This window comes from Pundamilia nyererei, unplaced genomic scaffold (assembly GCF_000239375.1).
Source record: "Pundamilia nyererei isolate P.nyererei 1_Seehausen unplaced genomic scaffold, PunNye1.0 scaffold00015, whole genome shotgun sequence".
Taxonomy (NCBI): domain Eukaryota; kingdom Metazoa; phylum Chordata; class Actinopteri; order Cichliformes; family Cichlidae; genus Pundamilia; species Pundamilia nyererei.
The window spans coordinates 3,802,645-3,818,937 of NW_005187416.1; the positions used below are offsets into that span (position 1 = coordinate 3,802,645).

At 40.4% G+C, this 16,293-nt stretch overlaps 1 protein-coding gene across 1 annotated transcript; it reads right to left on the minus strand.

The window, feature by feature from the left end:
- gpr119 (G protein-coupled receptor 119) lies at positions 1-3,031 on the minus strand. The gene is made up of 2 exons (XM_005725483.1): positions 2,593-3,031; positions 1-686 (listed from the first exon to the last, which is right to left on the minus strand). Exons 1-2 carry the CDS (start codon positions 3,029-3,031, stop codon positions 1-3), a joined length of 1,125 nt encoding a protein of 374 aa, XP_005725540.1.
- Between the last annotated feature and the right edge of the window lie 13,262 nt (positions 3,032-16,293).

A 16,293-nucleotide genomic window follows, 5' to 3' on the forward strand; every position in this document is an offset into this window, starting at 1 on the left:
TCACAGACTTGTTGTGGCCGTTTGTGGTCCTGCATGAGCTTCATCATTGGTGATTGGTTGCAAGAGTGCAGGGTTTAGTGTGTCCCTTCTAGAAGCAGAGGCTTGAGTCTGCACATTTGGTTGTGGGTCGCCTCTCTCTGTGACAGCTGCTCTGGCTGCCAATGAGCTGCCTGTAATGCAGGAAAACATGGCTACCAACTGCAGCCGCACTTCCCTTTGCCAAATGGCATACACTATAGGGTTGATTAGTGAGTTGGAGAGTCCCAGCAGCCATATATGATTCTCAATCACAGCTTTGAGAGCACAGCTTTTACAAAGAATGTGCACTATGGACACCACAAAGAAGGGGCACCAGAGGACTAAGAAGCAGCCCACGAGCACCGCCACCGTCCTCAGGGCCTTGACGTGACTCCAGTAACTGATCCTCAGATATGAATGGTGAGGCTGATGCTGGCTATGTTGCCTGTGGTGGTCACCGTTCCAGGAGCTTGCTTGCCTGACACGGCAGATCTGCTTCTGGTGGTTGCTGGCGATCTTCAGGATATCCAGGTAGATGTAGATGAAGATGGCGAGCACTGGGAAAAAGACGACGCTGAGGAAAATGACGATGGCCACATTGTGAATCACAGAGAAGAAGGCACAGAAGCCATCATAGCTTGATTCCACCTGCAGCTGCCGCACCATAACTGAGGACAAGAGGACATGAGGTGTTTTTTTAATATATTCTTTATATATTGATATGCTCAGATTACAAATCAAACAATGCAAAAACTTCATACATTTTAGAAATAACAAGGTGACTGTAATAACTCATTTCCTTTCTTTTTATAGTATTGCAGCGTATCTTGACCCTGGAGACAACACTACACTGGCTCCAAGAAAATAGTGACTGTTTTGAAGGGAAAAATATATGTGCAGTACAATGAGTCTGCACTTTTTCTATGAAAAAGTATCCTCTATAAAAATACTTCAACCCTGCATTGCCTACATTTGTTGAGTCTTTTTTTTTTCTCCCTTTAACAGCACATAATTGCATTTCTTGGTGCATTACCTCCAAACGTAGGCCGGCTGAATGTAATGCAATAGAATGTAAAAGCCTTTGGCAGGGTTTTGCATCACATTAACTTTGTGTATTTGCATCAGGTTGATTGATCTGGCCAGTACAAACCCTTACATGCAGGTCCGCACCAGCCAGGGCCTTAATTAGGCATTCATCTAATTGGTATTCCTTAAGCTATCTGTTCAAAACAACACTAGCAGTGTTAAAAGATGGGTAAAAAAACAGTATTTAAGGGATCATACTAAAAAATTAGGTACTTAGCACCGCACCAGGAGAACAAACAACCAGGTCACAAGCCAGTGTAATCCCAGTGCCGATCCCATGCCAGGGTAAATGTGGAGGGTTGTGTCAGGAAGAGCATCGGGCATAAGATCTTGGTCAAATCAAGCATGCAAATCATTCAGAATGAGATTTCCACAAATCGGTCAGGACTTGGATTAATAACTGCCTCTGGTGCTGTTGTGTGTGCAGGAGACCAGGTGAATTAGAAGCAAAGAGAGTGGTGGAAAAAAGAAAGTAAAAGGCTTAAATGAGTTGAGACTTGACCTCAAGGAAGGAAAAAAATGGCTTCCATTGATTCTCTGGAGAGATTCATCAAGCTGCAAAGGACGTGTAACAGGTTAGTGTGGTTAAGAATAGAGATAAACTTGCTAACAAGTAAAGAGAGTGTGTTGAGAAAATAGAAGGCTCGTTTCTGATGAATGAAAGAGTGGATGATGGATGGAGGAGTTAATGAATCAGGAAGTGCAAAGGACTGCTAAGGAGAAATTCTGGGAAGAGAAGGTGGTAAGGAAAGGTCAGTGGTGCAGGAGGAAAAGGAGGAGGCTTCAGAGGAGGCTCATGGATGTAGTGATGGAGGACATTCAGAGAGATGATCCACTGTGGCGACCATAAAGGCCCGAAGAAGAAGAAGACACGAGGAGAACATGCAGAAACAAAAGCTTGGACTGAGAGTTTCATATTAAGCAGTGACATCAGTTTTTGTTGCTTTTGCAGTTAAGATGAATGGAACACTTGCAAGAGGCCACTTATTAGATTTGCCATTGGAGAGGAATGAAACAATGGAGTTACATGATCTGTCTCACTGGACTGCAGCTGTTCAAATTTTACCGTGCATGCTTGTAGGCCTCTCATTACGGGAGTAAAACACCCTGAATACTCATATGATAGAAACTTATCGGTCAAAAGGAAGCCACACTCAAAAGTTTACACAGGCAATCTCAATGTGATCTGCAACATCCTGAAAAAGCCTTCCTCGAGGACTCTCGAGGTGAATACAAAGTAAAATGAGATTTGTGTTTCTCATCCGTAAAGTCCAGTGGTATATAATTTGAACTTACAGTTTTGCAGCAGTGACTAAATCTGGGCCTTTTCTTTTCCAGGTAGAAATTTCAAAGAGGAGCATTTGAACTCTTAGGTCAAATCCAGAGTCTAAACCTTGTATAGCCCCTTCTTACATATGCCTTTAGATTACATAAAAGCACAGTCCTCTGCATATTTCAACACACTGATTGATCATTTCTGTTTCTCACCTGGCATGAATCCCATGGTGAGTGAAATGATCCACAGAACCAGCAACGCTCCAGCTGCCGTCCCCTTCCCAGACAGCAGCGAGTATCGCAGGGGTATCTTGATGGCAGCATAGCGGTCCAGTGAGATGAGAAACATGGACATGATGGATGCTATGCAGGGTGATATCACAAATGCCATTCGCAGCAGACAGCGGGTCTTGTCCTGGCCAGTGGAAGGCGTAGTGTTTGAGGGACGATCAGCAAGACTGACATTCCTGCTGAGGTCTTCTGTGGCCAGGCCAGTGATGGCTACGCCAACCAGACAGTCGGCGAGTGCCAAGTTGAGGACAAAGCACCAGCTCTGGCTACACTTCTTGAGGAGTAGCTTAAGTAAAGCAGCTGCCACAAGCAGGTTTGTGGAGATGATGAGGGAAGAGGCGACGCTGAGCATCATACCCATCACCCAAGGGGAGTGGCCAAAGGAGGTCACTGTGGGTTGGTTGGAGCCTATGTTGTCAGGGGTCATCCTAAAAGGTGCTAAGACGTATGCTTGTCCAGTTAAATTCACAAAGCCAGTGTATAGCTGCAATGGGCCAATATTGTTGTGATCACAATCAGAGATTTAACTCTTACAATCATCGTACATCAAAACACAAAACGTGAATCTAGCAAAAAAAAAAAAGATCCTTAAAAACAAGTTTTGAACTTTTTTTAGGCTGTTTAACGTACCAAATGAAACATCAGATATCACAGTACTCAGTCCAGTGGCTAAAAATGTGACTAAACTGAAGAAGCGTGCGTTCAATCACCGCAAGCAGAAGAATCTTCTCAACAATTCCCCATTAAATGAATCTAGCTTGCAGTAAAGAACTTTAAGAGAGTTAGCTTGTTCTGAGAAGCATCCATTGGATCTCGGCAAACTCGGCTGTATCCTTAAAATCCCTTCAACTAATGGAAGGAGGACAGAAACGCAACAATATCAGCAGGTCTCTCTTATCCCCTCCCCTCTCACACACAGTCTGCAGACACACACACACACCATCGTAGAGAGCACATATATCCCCTTCACTGCTCATCCGCTGCTGCTGTTGCCTCTTTGTGGTTGAACCTTGTCCCAGCTTTCCCCTCTTCTCTCATTCTCTCTCTTCCATGCCGGAAGATTCCTACTTTCATAATCACATATTGTATTTATCATCTTTAATCGAGAGGGTTGTTTTTTTAACTAGGGCAGGTTAGCACTAAAGCTTCCTTTTAGGGAAGACATAAATCATTTACAGTGGGTGAGTAACTAATAATAGTAAACCACCAAATAAGATTTAGCTTTTTAGTTCTGCGACTGTGAGAAACATGTAAGAAGAGGCTGTGTAATACAGTCTTTTAACTCAACTTTAAACTATATAAATCACTATTTATAGCAAAAAACAACTAAAGGAAAAACACACATCCTAGTAACTGTGCTTTCCCACCTTATCACTACTTGTGAAGCACATTTGTCAAAGCTAAGCTAAGGTTTAAAACTTCTGTACTTCTGTAAATTTGTTGGCTCGGGTATTAGTACTATTGCTCACTATTACTTGTGGTTATTAGTTATAAATAACTAATACAACGGCCTGTAGCCGGACAAACATTAATGGAATTAAATTAAATGCTCAATCACTTGCCAAAAGCAGAGAGTTTCTAAGACTTGGTTTCATACAGATGTTCTCTGCCTATGACTTCCAAACATGAACAAAAGGAACACACATTACTGGTTGTTGCACATATTTTTGGCACTGCCCTCTGGTGACAGCAAACAGCTACATTTGTAACACATGCCGGAACTGGAGTTACATCAAATAACTATTATTTTACTACAGCGCTTTTTCAGAAACAAAATCTTAAAGTATGGACACTTTTCATGGGTGGAAAAGAAAACATTTATTGGGGCATCTACCAGACAAATTTTGGGCTTAACATCTGTAAATCAGTGTAGGTAATTTTGACAATATTGAGGGAAAAATGAGGTGCAAAAAACAAAAACAAGGTTGGGGGTTTTTTTGGCAGAGGAAACGAGCTTCCACCTAAAACACCTTAAAAGTTCCCATAAATTTGAACAATTTAACTGTAACTATAGATATCATAGGTATGTAAAATTGCTAATATTCCTAGCATATTTATAATGAAACTTTCTACCACATAAAATGGTAAATATCTTTCCTATTTTAATAAATGAATGTGTTGTTTTGCAGAGCACCTGGCGTGTTTTTCCCTTTTGGTGATAGTGTTACAGAGAGTAAAAGGATGCACATGTGGAAATTAACTGTGAGCAACATTAATAAAACAAAACAAACCACATAAGTAGATATTTACTTTTCAGTTAAAATGTAAGCAAAACAATGGTTTGGATTATGTTGATTCATCCAGTTTGCTCCTCCATAAAAAAGCGCGCAGCATACATTATATTACCTTTCAGAGTACTGTGATAGCATACTATCACCACATGTATCCAAGCAAATTTTGCCCTGTGGACTGCAGGTTTATTGTTTGAGTGTCCAGAAGTGCAATAACACGGGGACGTGTGACAGCGGAGCTGAAAAGAGACACATTTTCAGACTTTTGTGTTAAGAATTAAGCTGTTGTTTTTTCTGTTGATCATTACCTGTGACACGGTAACATTAAAAGCAAAAGCAGCTAATGTGCAGTGCTGAATGGGCTTAGTTGAACTCCAACCCTGCTGGCTAGCATCCTATTTTGGCTCCAGAGTCCCCAGGAGAGACATCTGGCTTGATGGGACAATTTTCCACTAGGATTCACACACAAATAGATCAGAGTAATGATGCTTTCTCTCTGCACACACTTCAAACAGTACCTGGCATCACACCAGCTTCTAAAACCTGCAAATGGCAGCTATATCCAGCTGAAGAAAAATATCACTATAATGCGATCAAATCTTATCAAAATATGGTAATGATTAGCTTCATAGTCTGTTTACCTGTTACCCATGCTTAATGTGTAACAGGCTTCATGTTTTTAATAAAGTACTGCCAAAAAGGCACATTTCCTTAATGATTATTATTATTTTTAAATATATTAACGTTAGATTTTATATATTTCAGCTGTGTTTAATCAAAGTTATTGCTGCATGTTTATTGAGGGTGCAGAATCATATTTTTGAGTGTAGAAGTGTAGAAGTTATCACTTTTAAGTTTGCAGCTGAGTTCAGTGTAACACACATATATATACATATATATATAAAAGTCTACATTTTCAGATGTGCTGATGAGAGTTTTCATTAAATAATGCTTCATTTTTCACAATGCAGTGATTTTGAAAGCAGGCACTGTACGCATTAAAAGTTCTGGAGACGAGAGGTGTAAGTGACTCAGCTGCAGACTTGCAGTTAGCATCAGAATTTGCAGGATCTTTAGATATATAGAAAGACTGGATAGAAAGGTTCAGTGTACAATGATATGTCCAAATTACATTCATTAGTCATTTTGTTTATTGAAAATTTATTAGTGCAACTTAAATGTTAACTCAGGCAAATTTATTTTCACATTCATTCAGCCCAATCTCCTCCTTATGGGGTGATCTTGTGGTACTTTTGTTCCCAAGATTCAAAGAGTCATAGATTTATACATACATTTTCTGTTTTCCCTGTGAGGTCAAACCTAAGAGGAATTACTCAAACTATTGAGAAACAAATAATGTTTAACGAAAAACAAGTCACAGTGTCATGATGATAAACTAGCACAGCCTGTTCCATGATACGTTCAGGTTTTACCTCTTCTTCTTCTTCTCCCCTATCTGTCTCCATAAATGCCTTACTAAGCTGCATTCACTCACTTTTGTTCATACATTGCTTGTGCTTTACGTTTCGCTCTGTCTCAGCGAATATGCAGAACATATTATTACCTAATAGAAGAGAATAAATTTGAAAGGTTCTTGAAAAACAAAAAGAAGATGGGCATCAGTGTTTTCTTGATTGGAATGAAGTGGATAATCTATGTTGCCAATGTGCCTCTGCATCTCCGTGTGTGTCAAGGGCTCATGTGTCATTTTTGGTCATGCGTCAGGTTCATGTGTTTGTTGGTGTGATATGCTCCTGGTCCCTCGTTTCCCTGTGTACACGTTTGTGTGTGTGTTGTGGTGTGTTAGTTTTGCTGCAACGCCAGGCCTGTAGAGTCTCCTGCCTTTGAGCCAGCCACACCTGGGATTAATCACTCACCTGTTGACGATCTGCCTAATCAAGGAGGCCTACTTAAGAGAACAGTGGAGTGGCAGTTGGTGTGGGATTGTTATGCAGTTAGTTCTCGAGCCACTGTGGTTTCATCTCCTGTTGGAATGGTTAGAGTGTTTTTTGTCAGCCGGTGGATGGGACTGTACTCACTGCGGCATCTCTTGTTTCTAGGTAGATTGCGGAAATGTGTGGTGGGAGCAGCACACTGTTGTACATAGGCACCAAGGAGGACAAAGCATCACCACGTATCAAGGAGAAGAATCATGGCATCCAGATTAGGAACGCATGCACTGTGGATTATTGGCACGGTTTCATAGTTTCTTTTCATGGTAAACACGGTTTTTCCATTCAGAAAGTCATGCATTTGAGTCCTCCTTCAACCAACCCTGACAGTGCCAGAATATATGGATGGAATAAATCTTGTCTCCTTACGCAAAAAAAACAAAACAAAACAAAAAAACCCCAATTACTGACATATTATCAGTCACCAGAAACAGCACCCCACTTGAGCTTTCACCTTACTCAACAGAGTTTTTAGAGAGGGAAAACATCAAAATAAAAAAAGTGACTCCATAGTTTATATTTCACAACTGTGCAGTATTTGCTAGTATGCAAGTATTTGCTTCTTTGTTTGTCCACCAAGGGCCATGCATGTTTTTGGGGTGTGGGATGAAGGGGGGGTACCGTTCATGCAATGAAATATTTACATCAGCTGATCCATCCACCCCTTCGGTCTAGACTACAACAAGGTGACTGTTGGATAGATTGCAATGAAATTTTTAGTACAGAGTTTTACATTCAGCCTGTCTTGTAACACCTCAAACTATTTTTCTTACTTTTTCTTGCAATTTTTTACAACTTTAGCACCAAAGACTTTTCAAGTCAGATTTTGTTTATGGTTTTTGCAAAACTAATCAAATTCCTTTTATACTGATGAGTACCCTGTGTTTTCTGCTAACAGGAAAATGTTGCTGTGACTTGGGAAAACTGGGAACCGGGCAGGAGGCAACAGCCAATCAGATAAGAGGCACAAACTGAGAAGTAGGTTGATTGCCAGCAGGTGTGAAGACTGCTGCTGGGCTTCATTCTGCAGATTATTAGTTTGGTTTATTGGAGTTCTGGCTGGAAAACAAAGGACTTTGATAACTCTTAAGAAATAAGAAACATTTTCTCTTATTGTTTTAAAGTTATGTTTAGTACTGAGTGTGAAGAGTTTAGGGTGTTAATACCCAGACCCTCCACCACACTCAGTCATTTAGCTTATCTTTCCATTTCCATAGCTAGTGCTATTTAATAAGTGTCCATTGAAAGTTCAGGTTTGATGGTGGTGATTTGTGTTGATATGATTTGTTTATGTGGTTCAGGTACAATAATCCCAGAGCAATATAATAAAATCGTCAGTGATCCGACTCTTTTTCTCTCTCTTTATTACAGTACGAGTAAAGGGTTTAATATACATTTTATTAATTATAATCAGTTAATCTACAATCTGTTGTGGCCTCTTTATTGAAGCTCCTGTTTTATCTATTGCATGTTACATTAGCATGCTGACATTCATATCCAGGAAGATGAAAATTAATGTTTGGTCATCGCAGTATAAGTCATTTAAGCTTCAGAGATAAAGGGATCTGTCCAGCTAGGGAGCATAAACCAGTATGAATCCATTTCACCTGCTTTTAATGTAAATGAAATTAATGACAGGTGTGCCACAGAAGCAACAAGAAGCCAACCCCCAAAAGGGGGAATGGTTTCACAAGCAGTGACCAAAGACCATTGCTCTTTTCTTATTCCTTGTAATTTTTTTTCTTTCTAATTTTGCGTTTTGCTAGTGGCCTCGTCATTGTATAGCAGGCAATGAGTTTCAGACAGTTTTAATGAAAAAAGGCACGTTATTGATGACAAAAGAGAAAATAAACAAAGTCTAAGAAAAAGATGGGAATGGGGCAAGAAAGAATTAAATTGTGGGATCAAGGAAGACAGAACAAGGGCATACACAGTAAAAACAAAGAGAAAGGGGAGACTCAAACAATAAATACACAAGGCAACAAGGCTAGGCCAAGACCCATATCTGCTCTTATTTGCAAGGAAGAACATAGGCACACAGTCAGAGGCCTACAAAATGACCGGCAGTGGGCTACTCATGGGAATGTTTCTAACCAAACTGTAGGAAACTAACTGCATAAGCTTGGCTTGTGGTCCCAGCATCCTTTAGCGGGACCTTTGCATCATACTGGTCTGTGAGCAGCTTGTCTGGCATCAACCAGAGAACACCAGAACTGGCAGGTGTGCCACTGGCACCTTGTTCTCTTCACAGATGAGCGCATATTTACACTAAGTACATGTGACAGACATAAGAGCCTGTAGACACAGTTGCAAACCTCCTGCAGGATCAGAACAGAGAACCAATAGCAGTGCAGAGTTCCTAATGTGACACAATCACTGGGTCTATACTGTTTTGTTATCCTCAAAAGCCTCTGTTGTTACTTCCAAAGCCGACAAATCAGTGATTCTAAAATCATCATCTTACAACTTCCATATGTCCAGTGTGAACAGTCTCATGTTATACATGACAAATGAAGCTAACAGAGGGATCGGGACAGGAGTCCTGTAAAACTATTTATATGTACTCTGCAAAACCTGATTTGAATATGTCAGTCCAGCCTGATTGCTGTCACACCTCGTCTGTGAGCCCACACCAGCAGGACACAGGTTCAACTAGCTTAGTCCACAGCAACCTGAGGGGAAAGAATCTCTCTTTTATCACATGCAACCCTCCCTCTCAACACACTAAAATAGCTCCAACACACACACAATGTGAGAATGTTATTCACTCCTGCTAGACCTTTCAGGACCGTTCAAAACAAAGCGTGGGTCAGCAGTAATTGTGCCCAGTGCCCAGCAGCCCTCCCGCCCAGGGAGCTCTGATTGTGTTTATACTCCTACAGTCACAGCGAGGGATTTTCTCCATCTGGGGTTTGATTTGAAGGAGTTTCAGAGTTTTTTTTGTTTTCAACCAAAGCAAGGATTTTCTAAATTTTGGAATATCAGTCTGTCAGTAAAGATTTCTTCTGAGAACAACTCTTAAGGTTAGGATGGTGTTGTGTAAGTGATGCTGTCAGGATGACGGAGGACAGGGGATTTTGGGCTAATACACAACAGTGTGACCTTCAGTAGACTTTGAATTCCTGCATTCAGCTCATGATATAACATTTGTCACATATATTTTTTCACACTCCCTCCATCATTTAATATGTGAATGAATTATAGAATGTAGCATTCAAGATTAGATATTTGAACAGGTTTTACAAGCTTAGAGTCTCTAAAGAAGAAACACTTTATAATGTAATAATAATAATAATGTTACTTTTTTTTGTTGCAATTTTTAACCCCGTGTGTAAACAGCATATTGGAGGAGAATGCCAAGTTTTCAAGTGTTACCTGTTGCTTCTGTGTTTTGCCAGACTGAAGATGTCTTTAAAGAGGCGCCTGCTGTCCATGTTGTTGTGCTGTGTTTATTGCGTGGCCTCGCTCTTCTGCCTCCATCCAAACCGCAACAACTGCTTCTCTGCCGGAGCTCGGTAAGTCTGCGTTTTCATATAGATCAGGGGTCGGCAACCTGTGGCTCCGGAGCCGCATTCGGCTCTTTAGTCCTTTTAGTGCGGCTCTGCGTGGTTTGGGAAAATTATTATTATTTTTTTTTAAGTAAGTAGCTGAAGTGTATTTTATTTCTGTTAGTACTTTTTTTAACTTGTAGTTCTAAACTGGAAGATTATTGTGATATTGAAATATAAATATTAAATTATATTCTATTATTTTTTTTGATCGCTCAAAATAAGCGTCACACTTGCGGAAGCCGATATACCCACCGAAACGCCGTGCATTTATCGAGACTTTCAACCCCAGGTAAGACAATTCTGGATGTTCGGATCCACATTATGTCAGCAGCTGTTCTCCACCTTGAACTATGTTAAAAACAAACACCGCTCACGCCTCACAGACGACAGCTTACAGTTCTGCGTAAAGATGAAAGTGACTTCGTACAGCCCCGATTTGCAGACGCTGTGCGCAGAGGTTCAGGAGCAGAAGTCCCGTTGTAAACATATCACGGCAGACCCGACGATGTTTCCATGAACATGCTTTTCAGCATCTCTTTATTGACTACTTTTCACACACGGTTGCTGTATGTATATTCAATTCAATTCAATTCAATTTTATTTATATAGCTCCAAATCACAACAAAAGTCGCCTCAAGGCGCTTCATAGATACAGAGAAAAACCCAACAATCATATGACCCCCGATGAGCAAGCACTTTGGCGACAGTGGGAAGGAAAAACTCCCTTTTAACAGGAAGAAACCTCCGGCAGAACCAGGCTCAGGGAGGGGCGGCCATCTGCTGCGACCGGTTGGGGTGAGAGAAGGAAGACAGGATAAAGACATGCTGTGGAAGAGAGACAGAGGTTAATAACAGATATGATTCAATGCAGAGAGGTCTGTTAATACATAGTGAGTGAGAAAGGTGACTGGAAAGGAAAAACTCAATGCATCATGGGAATCCCCCGGCAGCCTACGTCTATTGCAGCATAACTAAGGGAGGATTCAGGGTCACCTGGTCCAGCCCTAACTATATGCTTTAGCAAAAAGGAAATTTTTAAGCCTAATCTTAAAAGTAGAGATAGTGTCTGTCTCCCGAATCCAAACTGGAAGCTGGTTCCACAGAAGAGGGGCCTGAAAACTGAAGGCTCTGCCTCCCATTCTACTTTTAAATACTCTAGGAACAACAAGTAGGCCTGCAGAGCAAGAGCGAAGTGCTCTAATAGGGTGATATGGTACTACAAGGTCATTACAATAAGATGGGGCCTGATTATTTAAGACCTTGTATGTGAGGAGCAGGATTTTGAATTCAATTCTGGATTTAACAGGAAACCAGTGAAGGGAAGCCAAAACAGGAGAAATATGCTCTCTCTATACAGAGAGAGCATATTTACAGCCAGTATATATACAGCCGGTGTTAAAGCGCACAGCCCAATACATACCAACACAACAGCATAGATAACACAGACGCGACAAGGCGCCTTAACGTCTGTGCTAATTATTCCCAATCATTTTTTTAAAAGTCAAGGCTCCAAAAGCCCAAAGGCGATATAAGGGTGGCGGCTCACAACAGTTTTTGTTTCCTACATGGATTATTTTAGTTCAGCTGGGTGTCTTTCCTTTTGTTATATTTCTTTAAGAGTTCAAAATGTGTTAATTACATAAATAAAATTTAATTTTATCTGTACTTCATGGATTTAAGCAACACACCTTAATTGTTTACACAAAGCATAAAGGTAAAAAAACAATATATACAGTGTTATCTTCATTTTAGATGTCAAAAAGTATTTGCGGCTCCCAGTGTTTTCTTTTGCATGGAAATCGCGTCCAAATGGCTCTTTGGGTGTTAAAGGTTGCTGACCCCTGATATAGATGAAAAACAGCGGAGTAACCTCATACATATTTTTTTAAATAATGTTTTTAATCATGTTTATGGCTTTACAACAACCAGACAGTAGCTAAATGACAGGAAATGAGGGAGAGGAATGCAATTAAAAGTTCAAGCTTTACATATTAATCATTATGTCAAAGGATTTTGCTTAATCTTTGATTCACCCCTTATAGCCTGTGCTAGAAGCAGCTAAGCTGTAGGCTCAGTTTCTAATCCAGACTAATCTCTAAAGAAACACACAAAAAAGTAAATAAGTAATCTTCACTCCACTGTGGGTCTGAATAAAATAGTTGCTTAAGCTATAAACTGCCTTCATGCTGGACTGCTAAAGGAAGGGGGGGGGGAATAAGGCAAAGGAAAGACAAAGACGCTTGGTGGTCCGCAGGATTGCATCAGTGAGTATCCATAAAACATACACTCACTGTTTACTCACTGCTCATCACTGCAAATATTTGATCGCCCAATCACATAGTAGCAGCATTCTGCGCACAGTAAAATGGAGACAAAAGGTGATTTAAGTCACTCTGAAGGTGAATGATATGGTTGCTGCTGTCAGACTATTTCAGAAACTACTGATCCACTGGGATTTTAACTCAAAACCGTGTCTAGACTTTACAGAGAATGGTCTGAAAAAGCAGGGGTAAATGCCTTGTTGATATCAGACATTAGAGGAAAAGGCCAGACTGCTACAAGCTGATTGGGAGGCAACAGTAACGTGAATAACTACTCATCACAACAAAGGTTTGCAAAGCATCCCGAAAGGCACAACACTTTGAATCTTGAAGCAGCAGAAGATGAAAAATGTTGCCTGGTCTGATGAGTCTAAATATCTGTGACATTCAGATGGTATCGTTAGAATTTTGTTAACAACTATGCTCAATCATCCAGGTAAGGAAATCACAAAAGGTTGATTCTGTTGATCTGGACGTAGCGGTTTCAGTAGGAAAACGTTTCGTCACTCATCCAAGTGACTTCTTCAGTCTCTGCTGACTGCAGGTTTCCAACCTTATAAACTACATTTGCATAATGACTGAAACCAGCCCACTGACTAGCAATGCACTGTGAGGTCAGTGTCATGATAATTAATATGCAAATTGTAAACCGTGTTTTATACATCGAGGAAACCAAACAACCTCTGGCTAAGCGGATAGCAGAACACAGAAGAGCTACCTCGTCAGGCCAGGACTCTGCAGTCTATGTACATCTACAGGGCAGTGGACACTCTTTCAGTGGTGAGGATGTACACATCCTGGACAGGGAGGAACGCTGGTTTGAGCGGACAGTCAAGGAGGCCATTTACGTGAAAAGGGAAAGACCATCTCTGAATCGAGGAGGGGGCCAAAGGGTACATCTTTCACCATCCTACAATGGTGTGATTGCAGCCAACTCTCTGTGAATGGTACTCGTGACTACTGATCAGTGGTCACTGGTCATGACAATTTGTATATCTATTTAAAAATCACACAGATGTTCAGATGGTAGATCTGAAAGAGCAGCACAGGTCACCAGTATGTACGACGCAGTGTTAAAGAAGTGAATCTAGACTAAATTTTGGAGCGATTCTCTCTCCATCCTGTTTTTTTTTTTTTCAAACTCAGTCTTTTCTCCTTTAGGAATCTGGTGTCAGTTGTCCAACAGCTTTACCAGCGAGCCATTCGGCTGCTGCGCACCACTCTGTGATTCCACACCACTTCCTGTGCCTGAACAAGTAAGGCTGGATTTCATCAAGAATGCCCTCTAGAAGAAGAAACAGAGGAAATGCATCCCTAAACTTTCGGACTGCAGAGTTTCCATTCACTCAGTTTCCCTTGAATTTGGCTCCAACTGCCCGTTTTTGTTTATTATTGATATTTTCAAACTATATTTTAAATGTAGAGGAGAAGAATACCTAGCCAATGTCTATTTTTCTACTGATGAAGTTTAGCATTGTGGATATTTGCTGTTTGACATGTGAGTGATGTGGAAAGGACATCAGCAGTCCTCTTTTAAAAGCATTTAAGGGGTTTACTGCAGTTTTTTTTATTTACATAAAAAAAAGCTGGGTAGCCGAAAATTTGCTGATTTAAATTCCGGGAGGCTCTGTGAGTTGTAATGTTTGAAATGCAAGCGCAAACTTTCTTCCCTCTGCTAATAACTACCAAAGAGCTGTTTTTGTGTTCTGTTTCTACTGTATCCTGTGATGTAAGTGCTGTCTTCACAGGTTCAAAATGCAGGAAAATCCACAAGAAAGAGAGGAGCATGATGCTCCTGAAAAGGAAAGAGAATGATAAAAACAAGACAGTAGATCATAATCAAAACCCAGTGAATGCAACCTGGACTAACTACTAAAGCTTAAACACTGCAGTAACACTTGGCTCATTCATTGCAAATATGCGCCACGGTTGTACAAGAAACATAAGCCTTAGACATGTTAGCTGAACCATGTTGCCCTTATGCCCTTTACTCCTATTACATAAGTGAAACTGTAGCTCAACATTTCATCATATGAAAAATTTCAGGTGTCATATTTTGAAAGGTAATGTCATTTGTGCACAGCATTTTTATTTGTGTCCCTAATACCTGATGAGCAACTCTCAGGTGCTTAAAGCACCAAACAGATGCAGTTTGAGGGGGGTGGGTACTTTTTTTTTAATGCTAAAGTAATGGGAGTGAATTTATTTTGTAACACTTGCAGGTAGTGAAGGTAGTTAGGTTGCATGGGTAAGTTTAAATACAACGGGTCAACCATGCAAACCAACAGCCATTAGACAATGCACAAGAGAGGTGAGGAAGAGAGCACAGGCAGAGTCGAGGAGGTGGGCGTAGATGACTGTCAGGGGTGATTTTTGGCTAAAGGATAGCAAAAAGAGTGAAAGGGAAGGTTTACAAGATGGTAGTGAGGCCTACTCTGATGTACAGTTTTGAAATGGTAGCACTGCCGGGAGGCAGAGCTGAAGATTTACATCAGGAATGAAAGGATTAGAAATGAGTAAATCAGAGTGACAGCTCAGACAAAGTTACAAAGAGAAGGCTGAGATGGTTTGGACATGTACAGAGGAGGGATAGTGCAAGTACTGGACAAAGGATGTTGAATATGGAGCTGCCAGGCAGGAGGGAAATAAGACTGCAGAGGAGGTAGTGAAGGCGGACGTGTAGAGGGTTGGCGTCAAAGACGAGGATATGGATAGGGTGAGATGGGGGCAGATGATCTGATATGTCAACCTCAAGCTGCTTCTTCTGGAGCAGCCAGAAGAAGAAGAAAACAAACACTTTAGCATTAGAGCAGTTAGGTGTGAAAGAATCCAACAGGAAATCATAATAAAATAAGAAAGAAAACCTTGCATCACATGTAAAATCAATTTCATTAAGAAATCGGAAAAAAATAAAAACTTGGGTTGTTTCAAGTTGCCGGTTTTATGTTTTATTGAAAATGGAGTCTCTCATCTGTTGCAAACACGCAAGAAAAAAAAATGCTGAATATGTGTTGCCATACAACTGAGAGCACAAAGATAAAGGAGTAAGGGTTCATTAAAGAAATATGATGATGGAAACGCTAGGGTGTGATTAATTATATCACAGTTTGAATGCTGTGGATGGATTTTAATTTAATGTGCTACCTGAAAAGAGAAAACTATTAGAAAACTATGTACTTTTCTTACTTTTGTATGACTGCGTGTTTCACACTGTTCAGGGGAAGACCTGTTCCACAGTACAACTCCAATAAAACAAATTCAGCTTTCCTGACAATCTATCAGCTGTGGTGGTTAATTATATATTTGTATGGATGAACACCCAATAAACATTTAGAAATAAGTACAACAACAGTAAACCATCAGTAGCCTAGCTAAATCACTAGTTTAAAATTGTTTATTCCATGAAACTTTATTTTAAGATCACTGTTTTCATTTTTAGCCACCTGAAATTACATTTAGCATTACTTTGTTTATTTATGCTTTATTTGTGTAAACACTGCTTTAACCGTAACGACATAAATTACATTGCTTGATTACTTTAGTTAGACAAAAGGCGTTTTATTTTGAA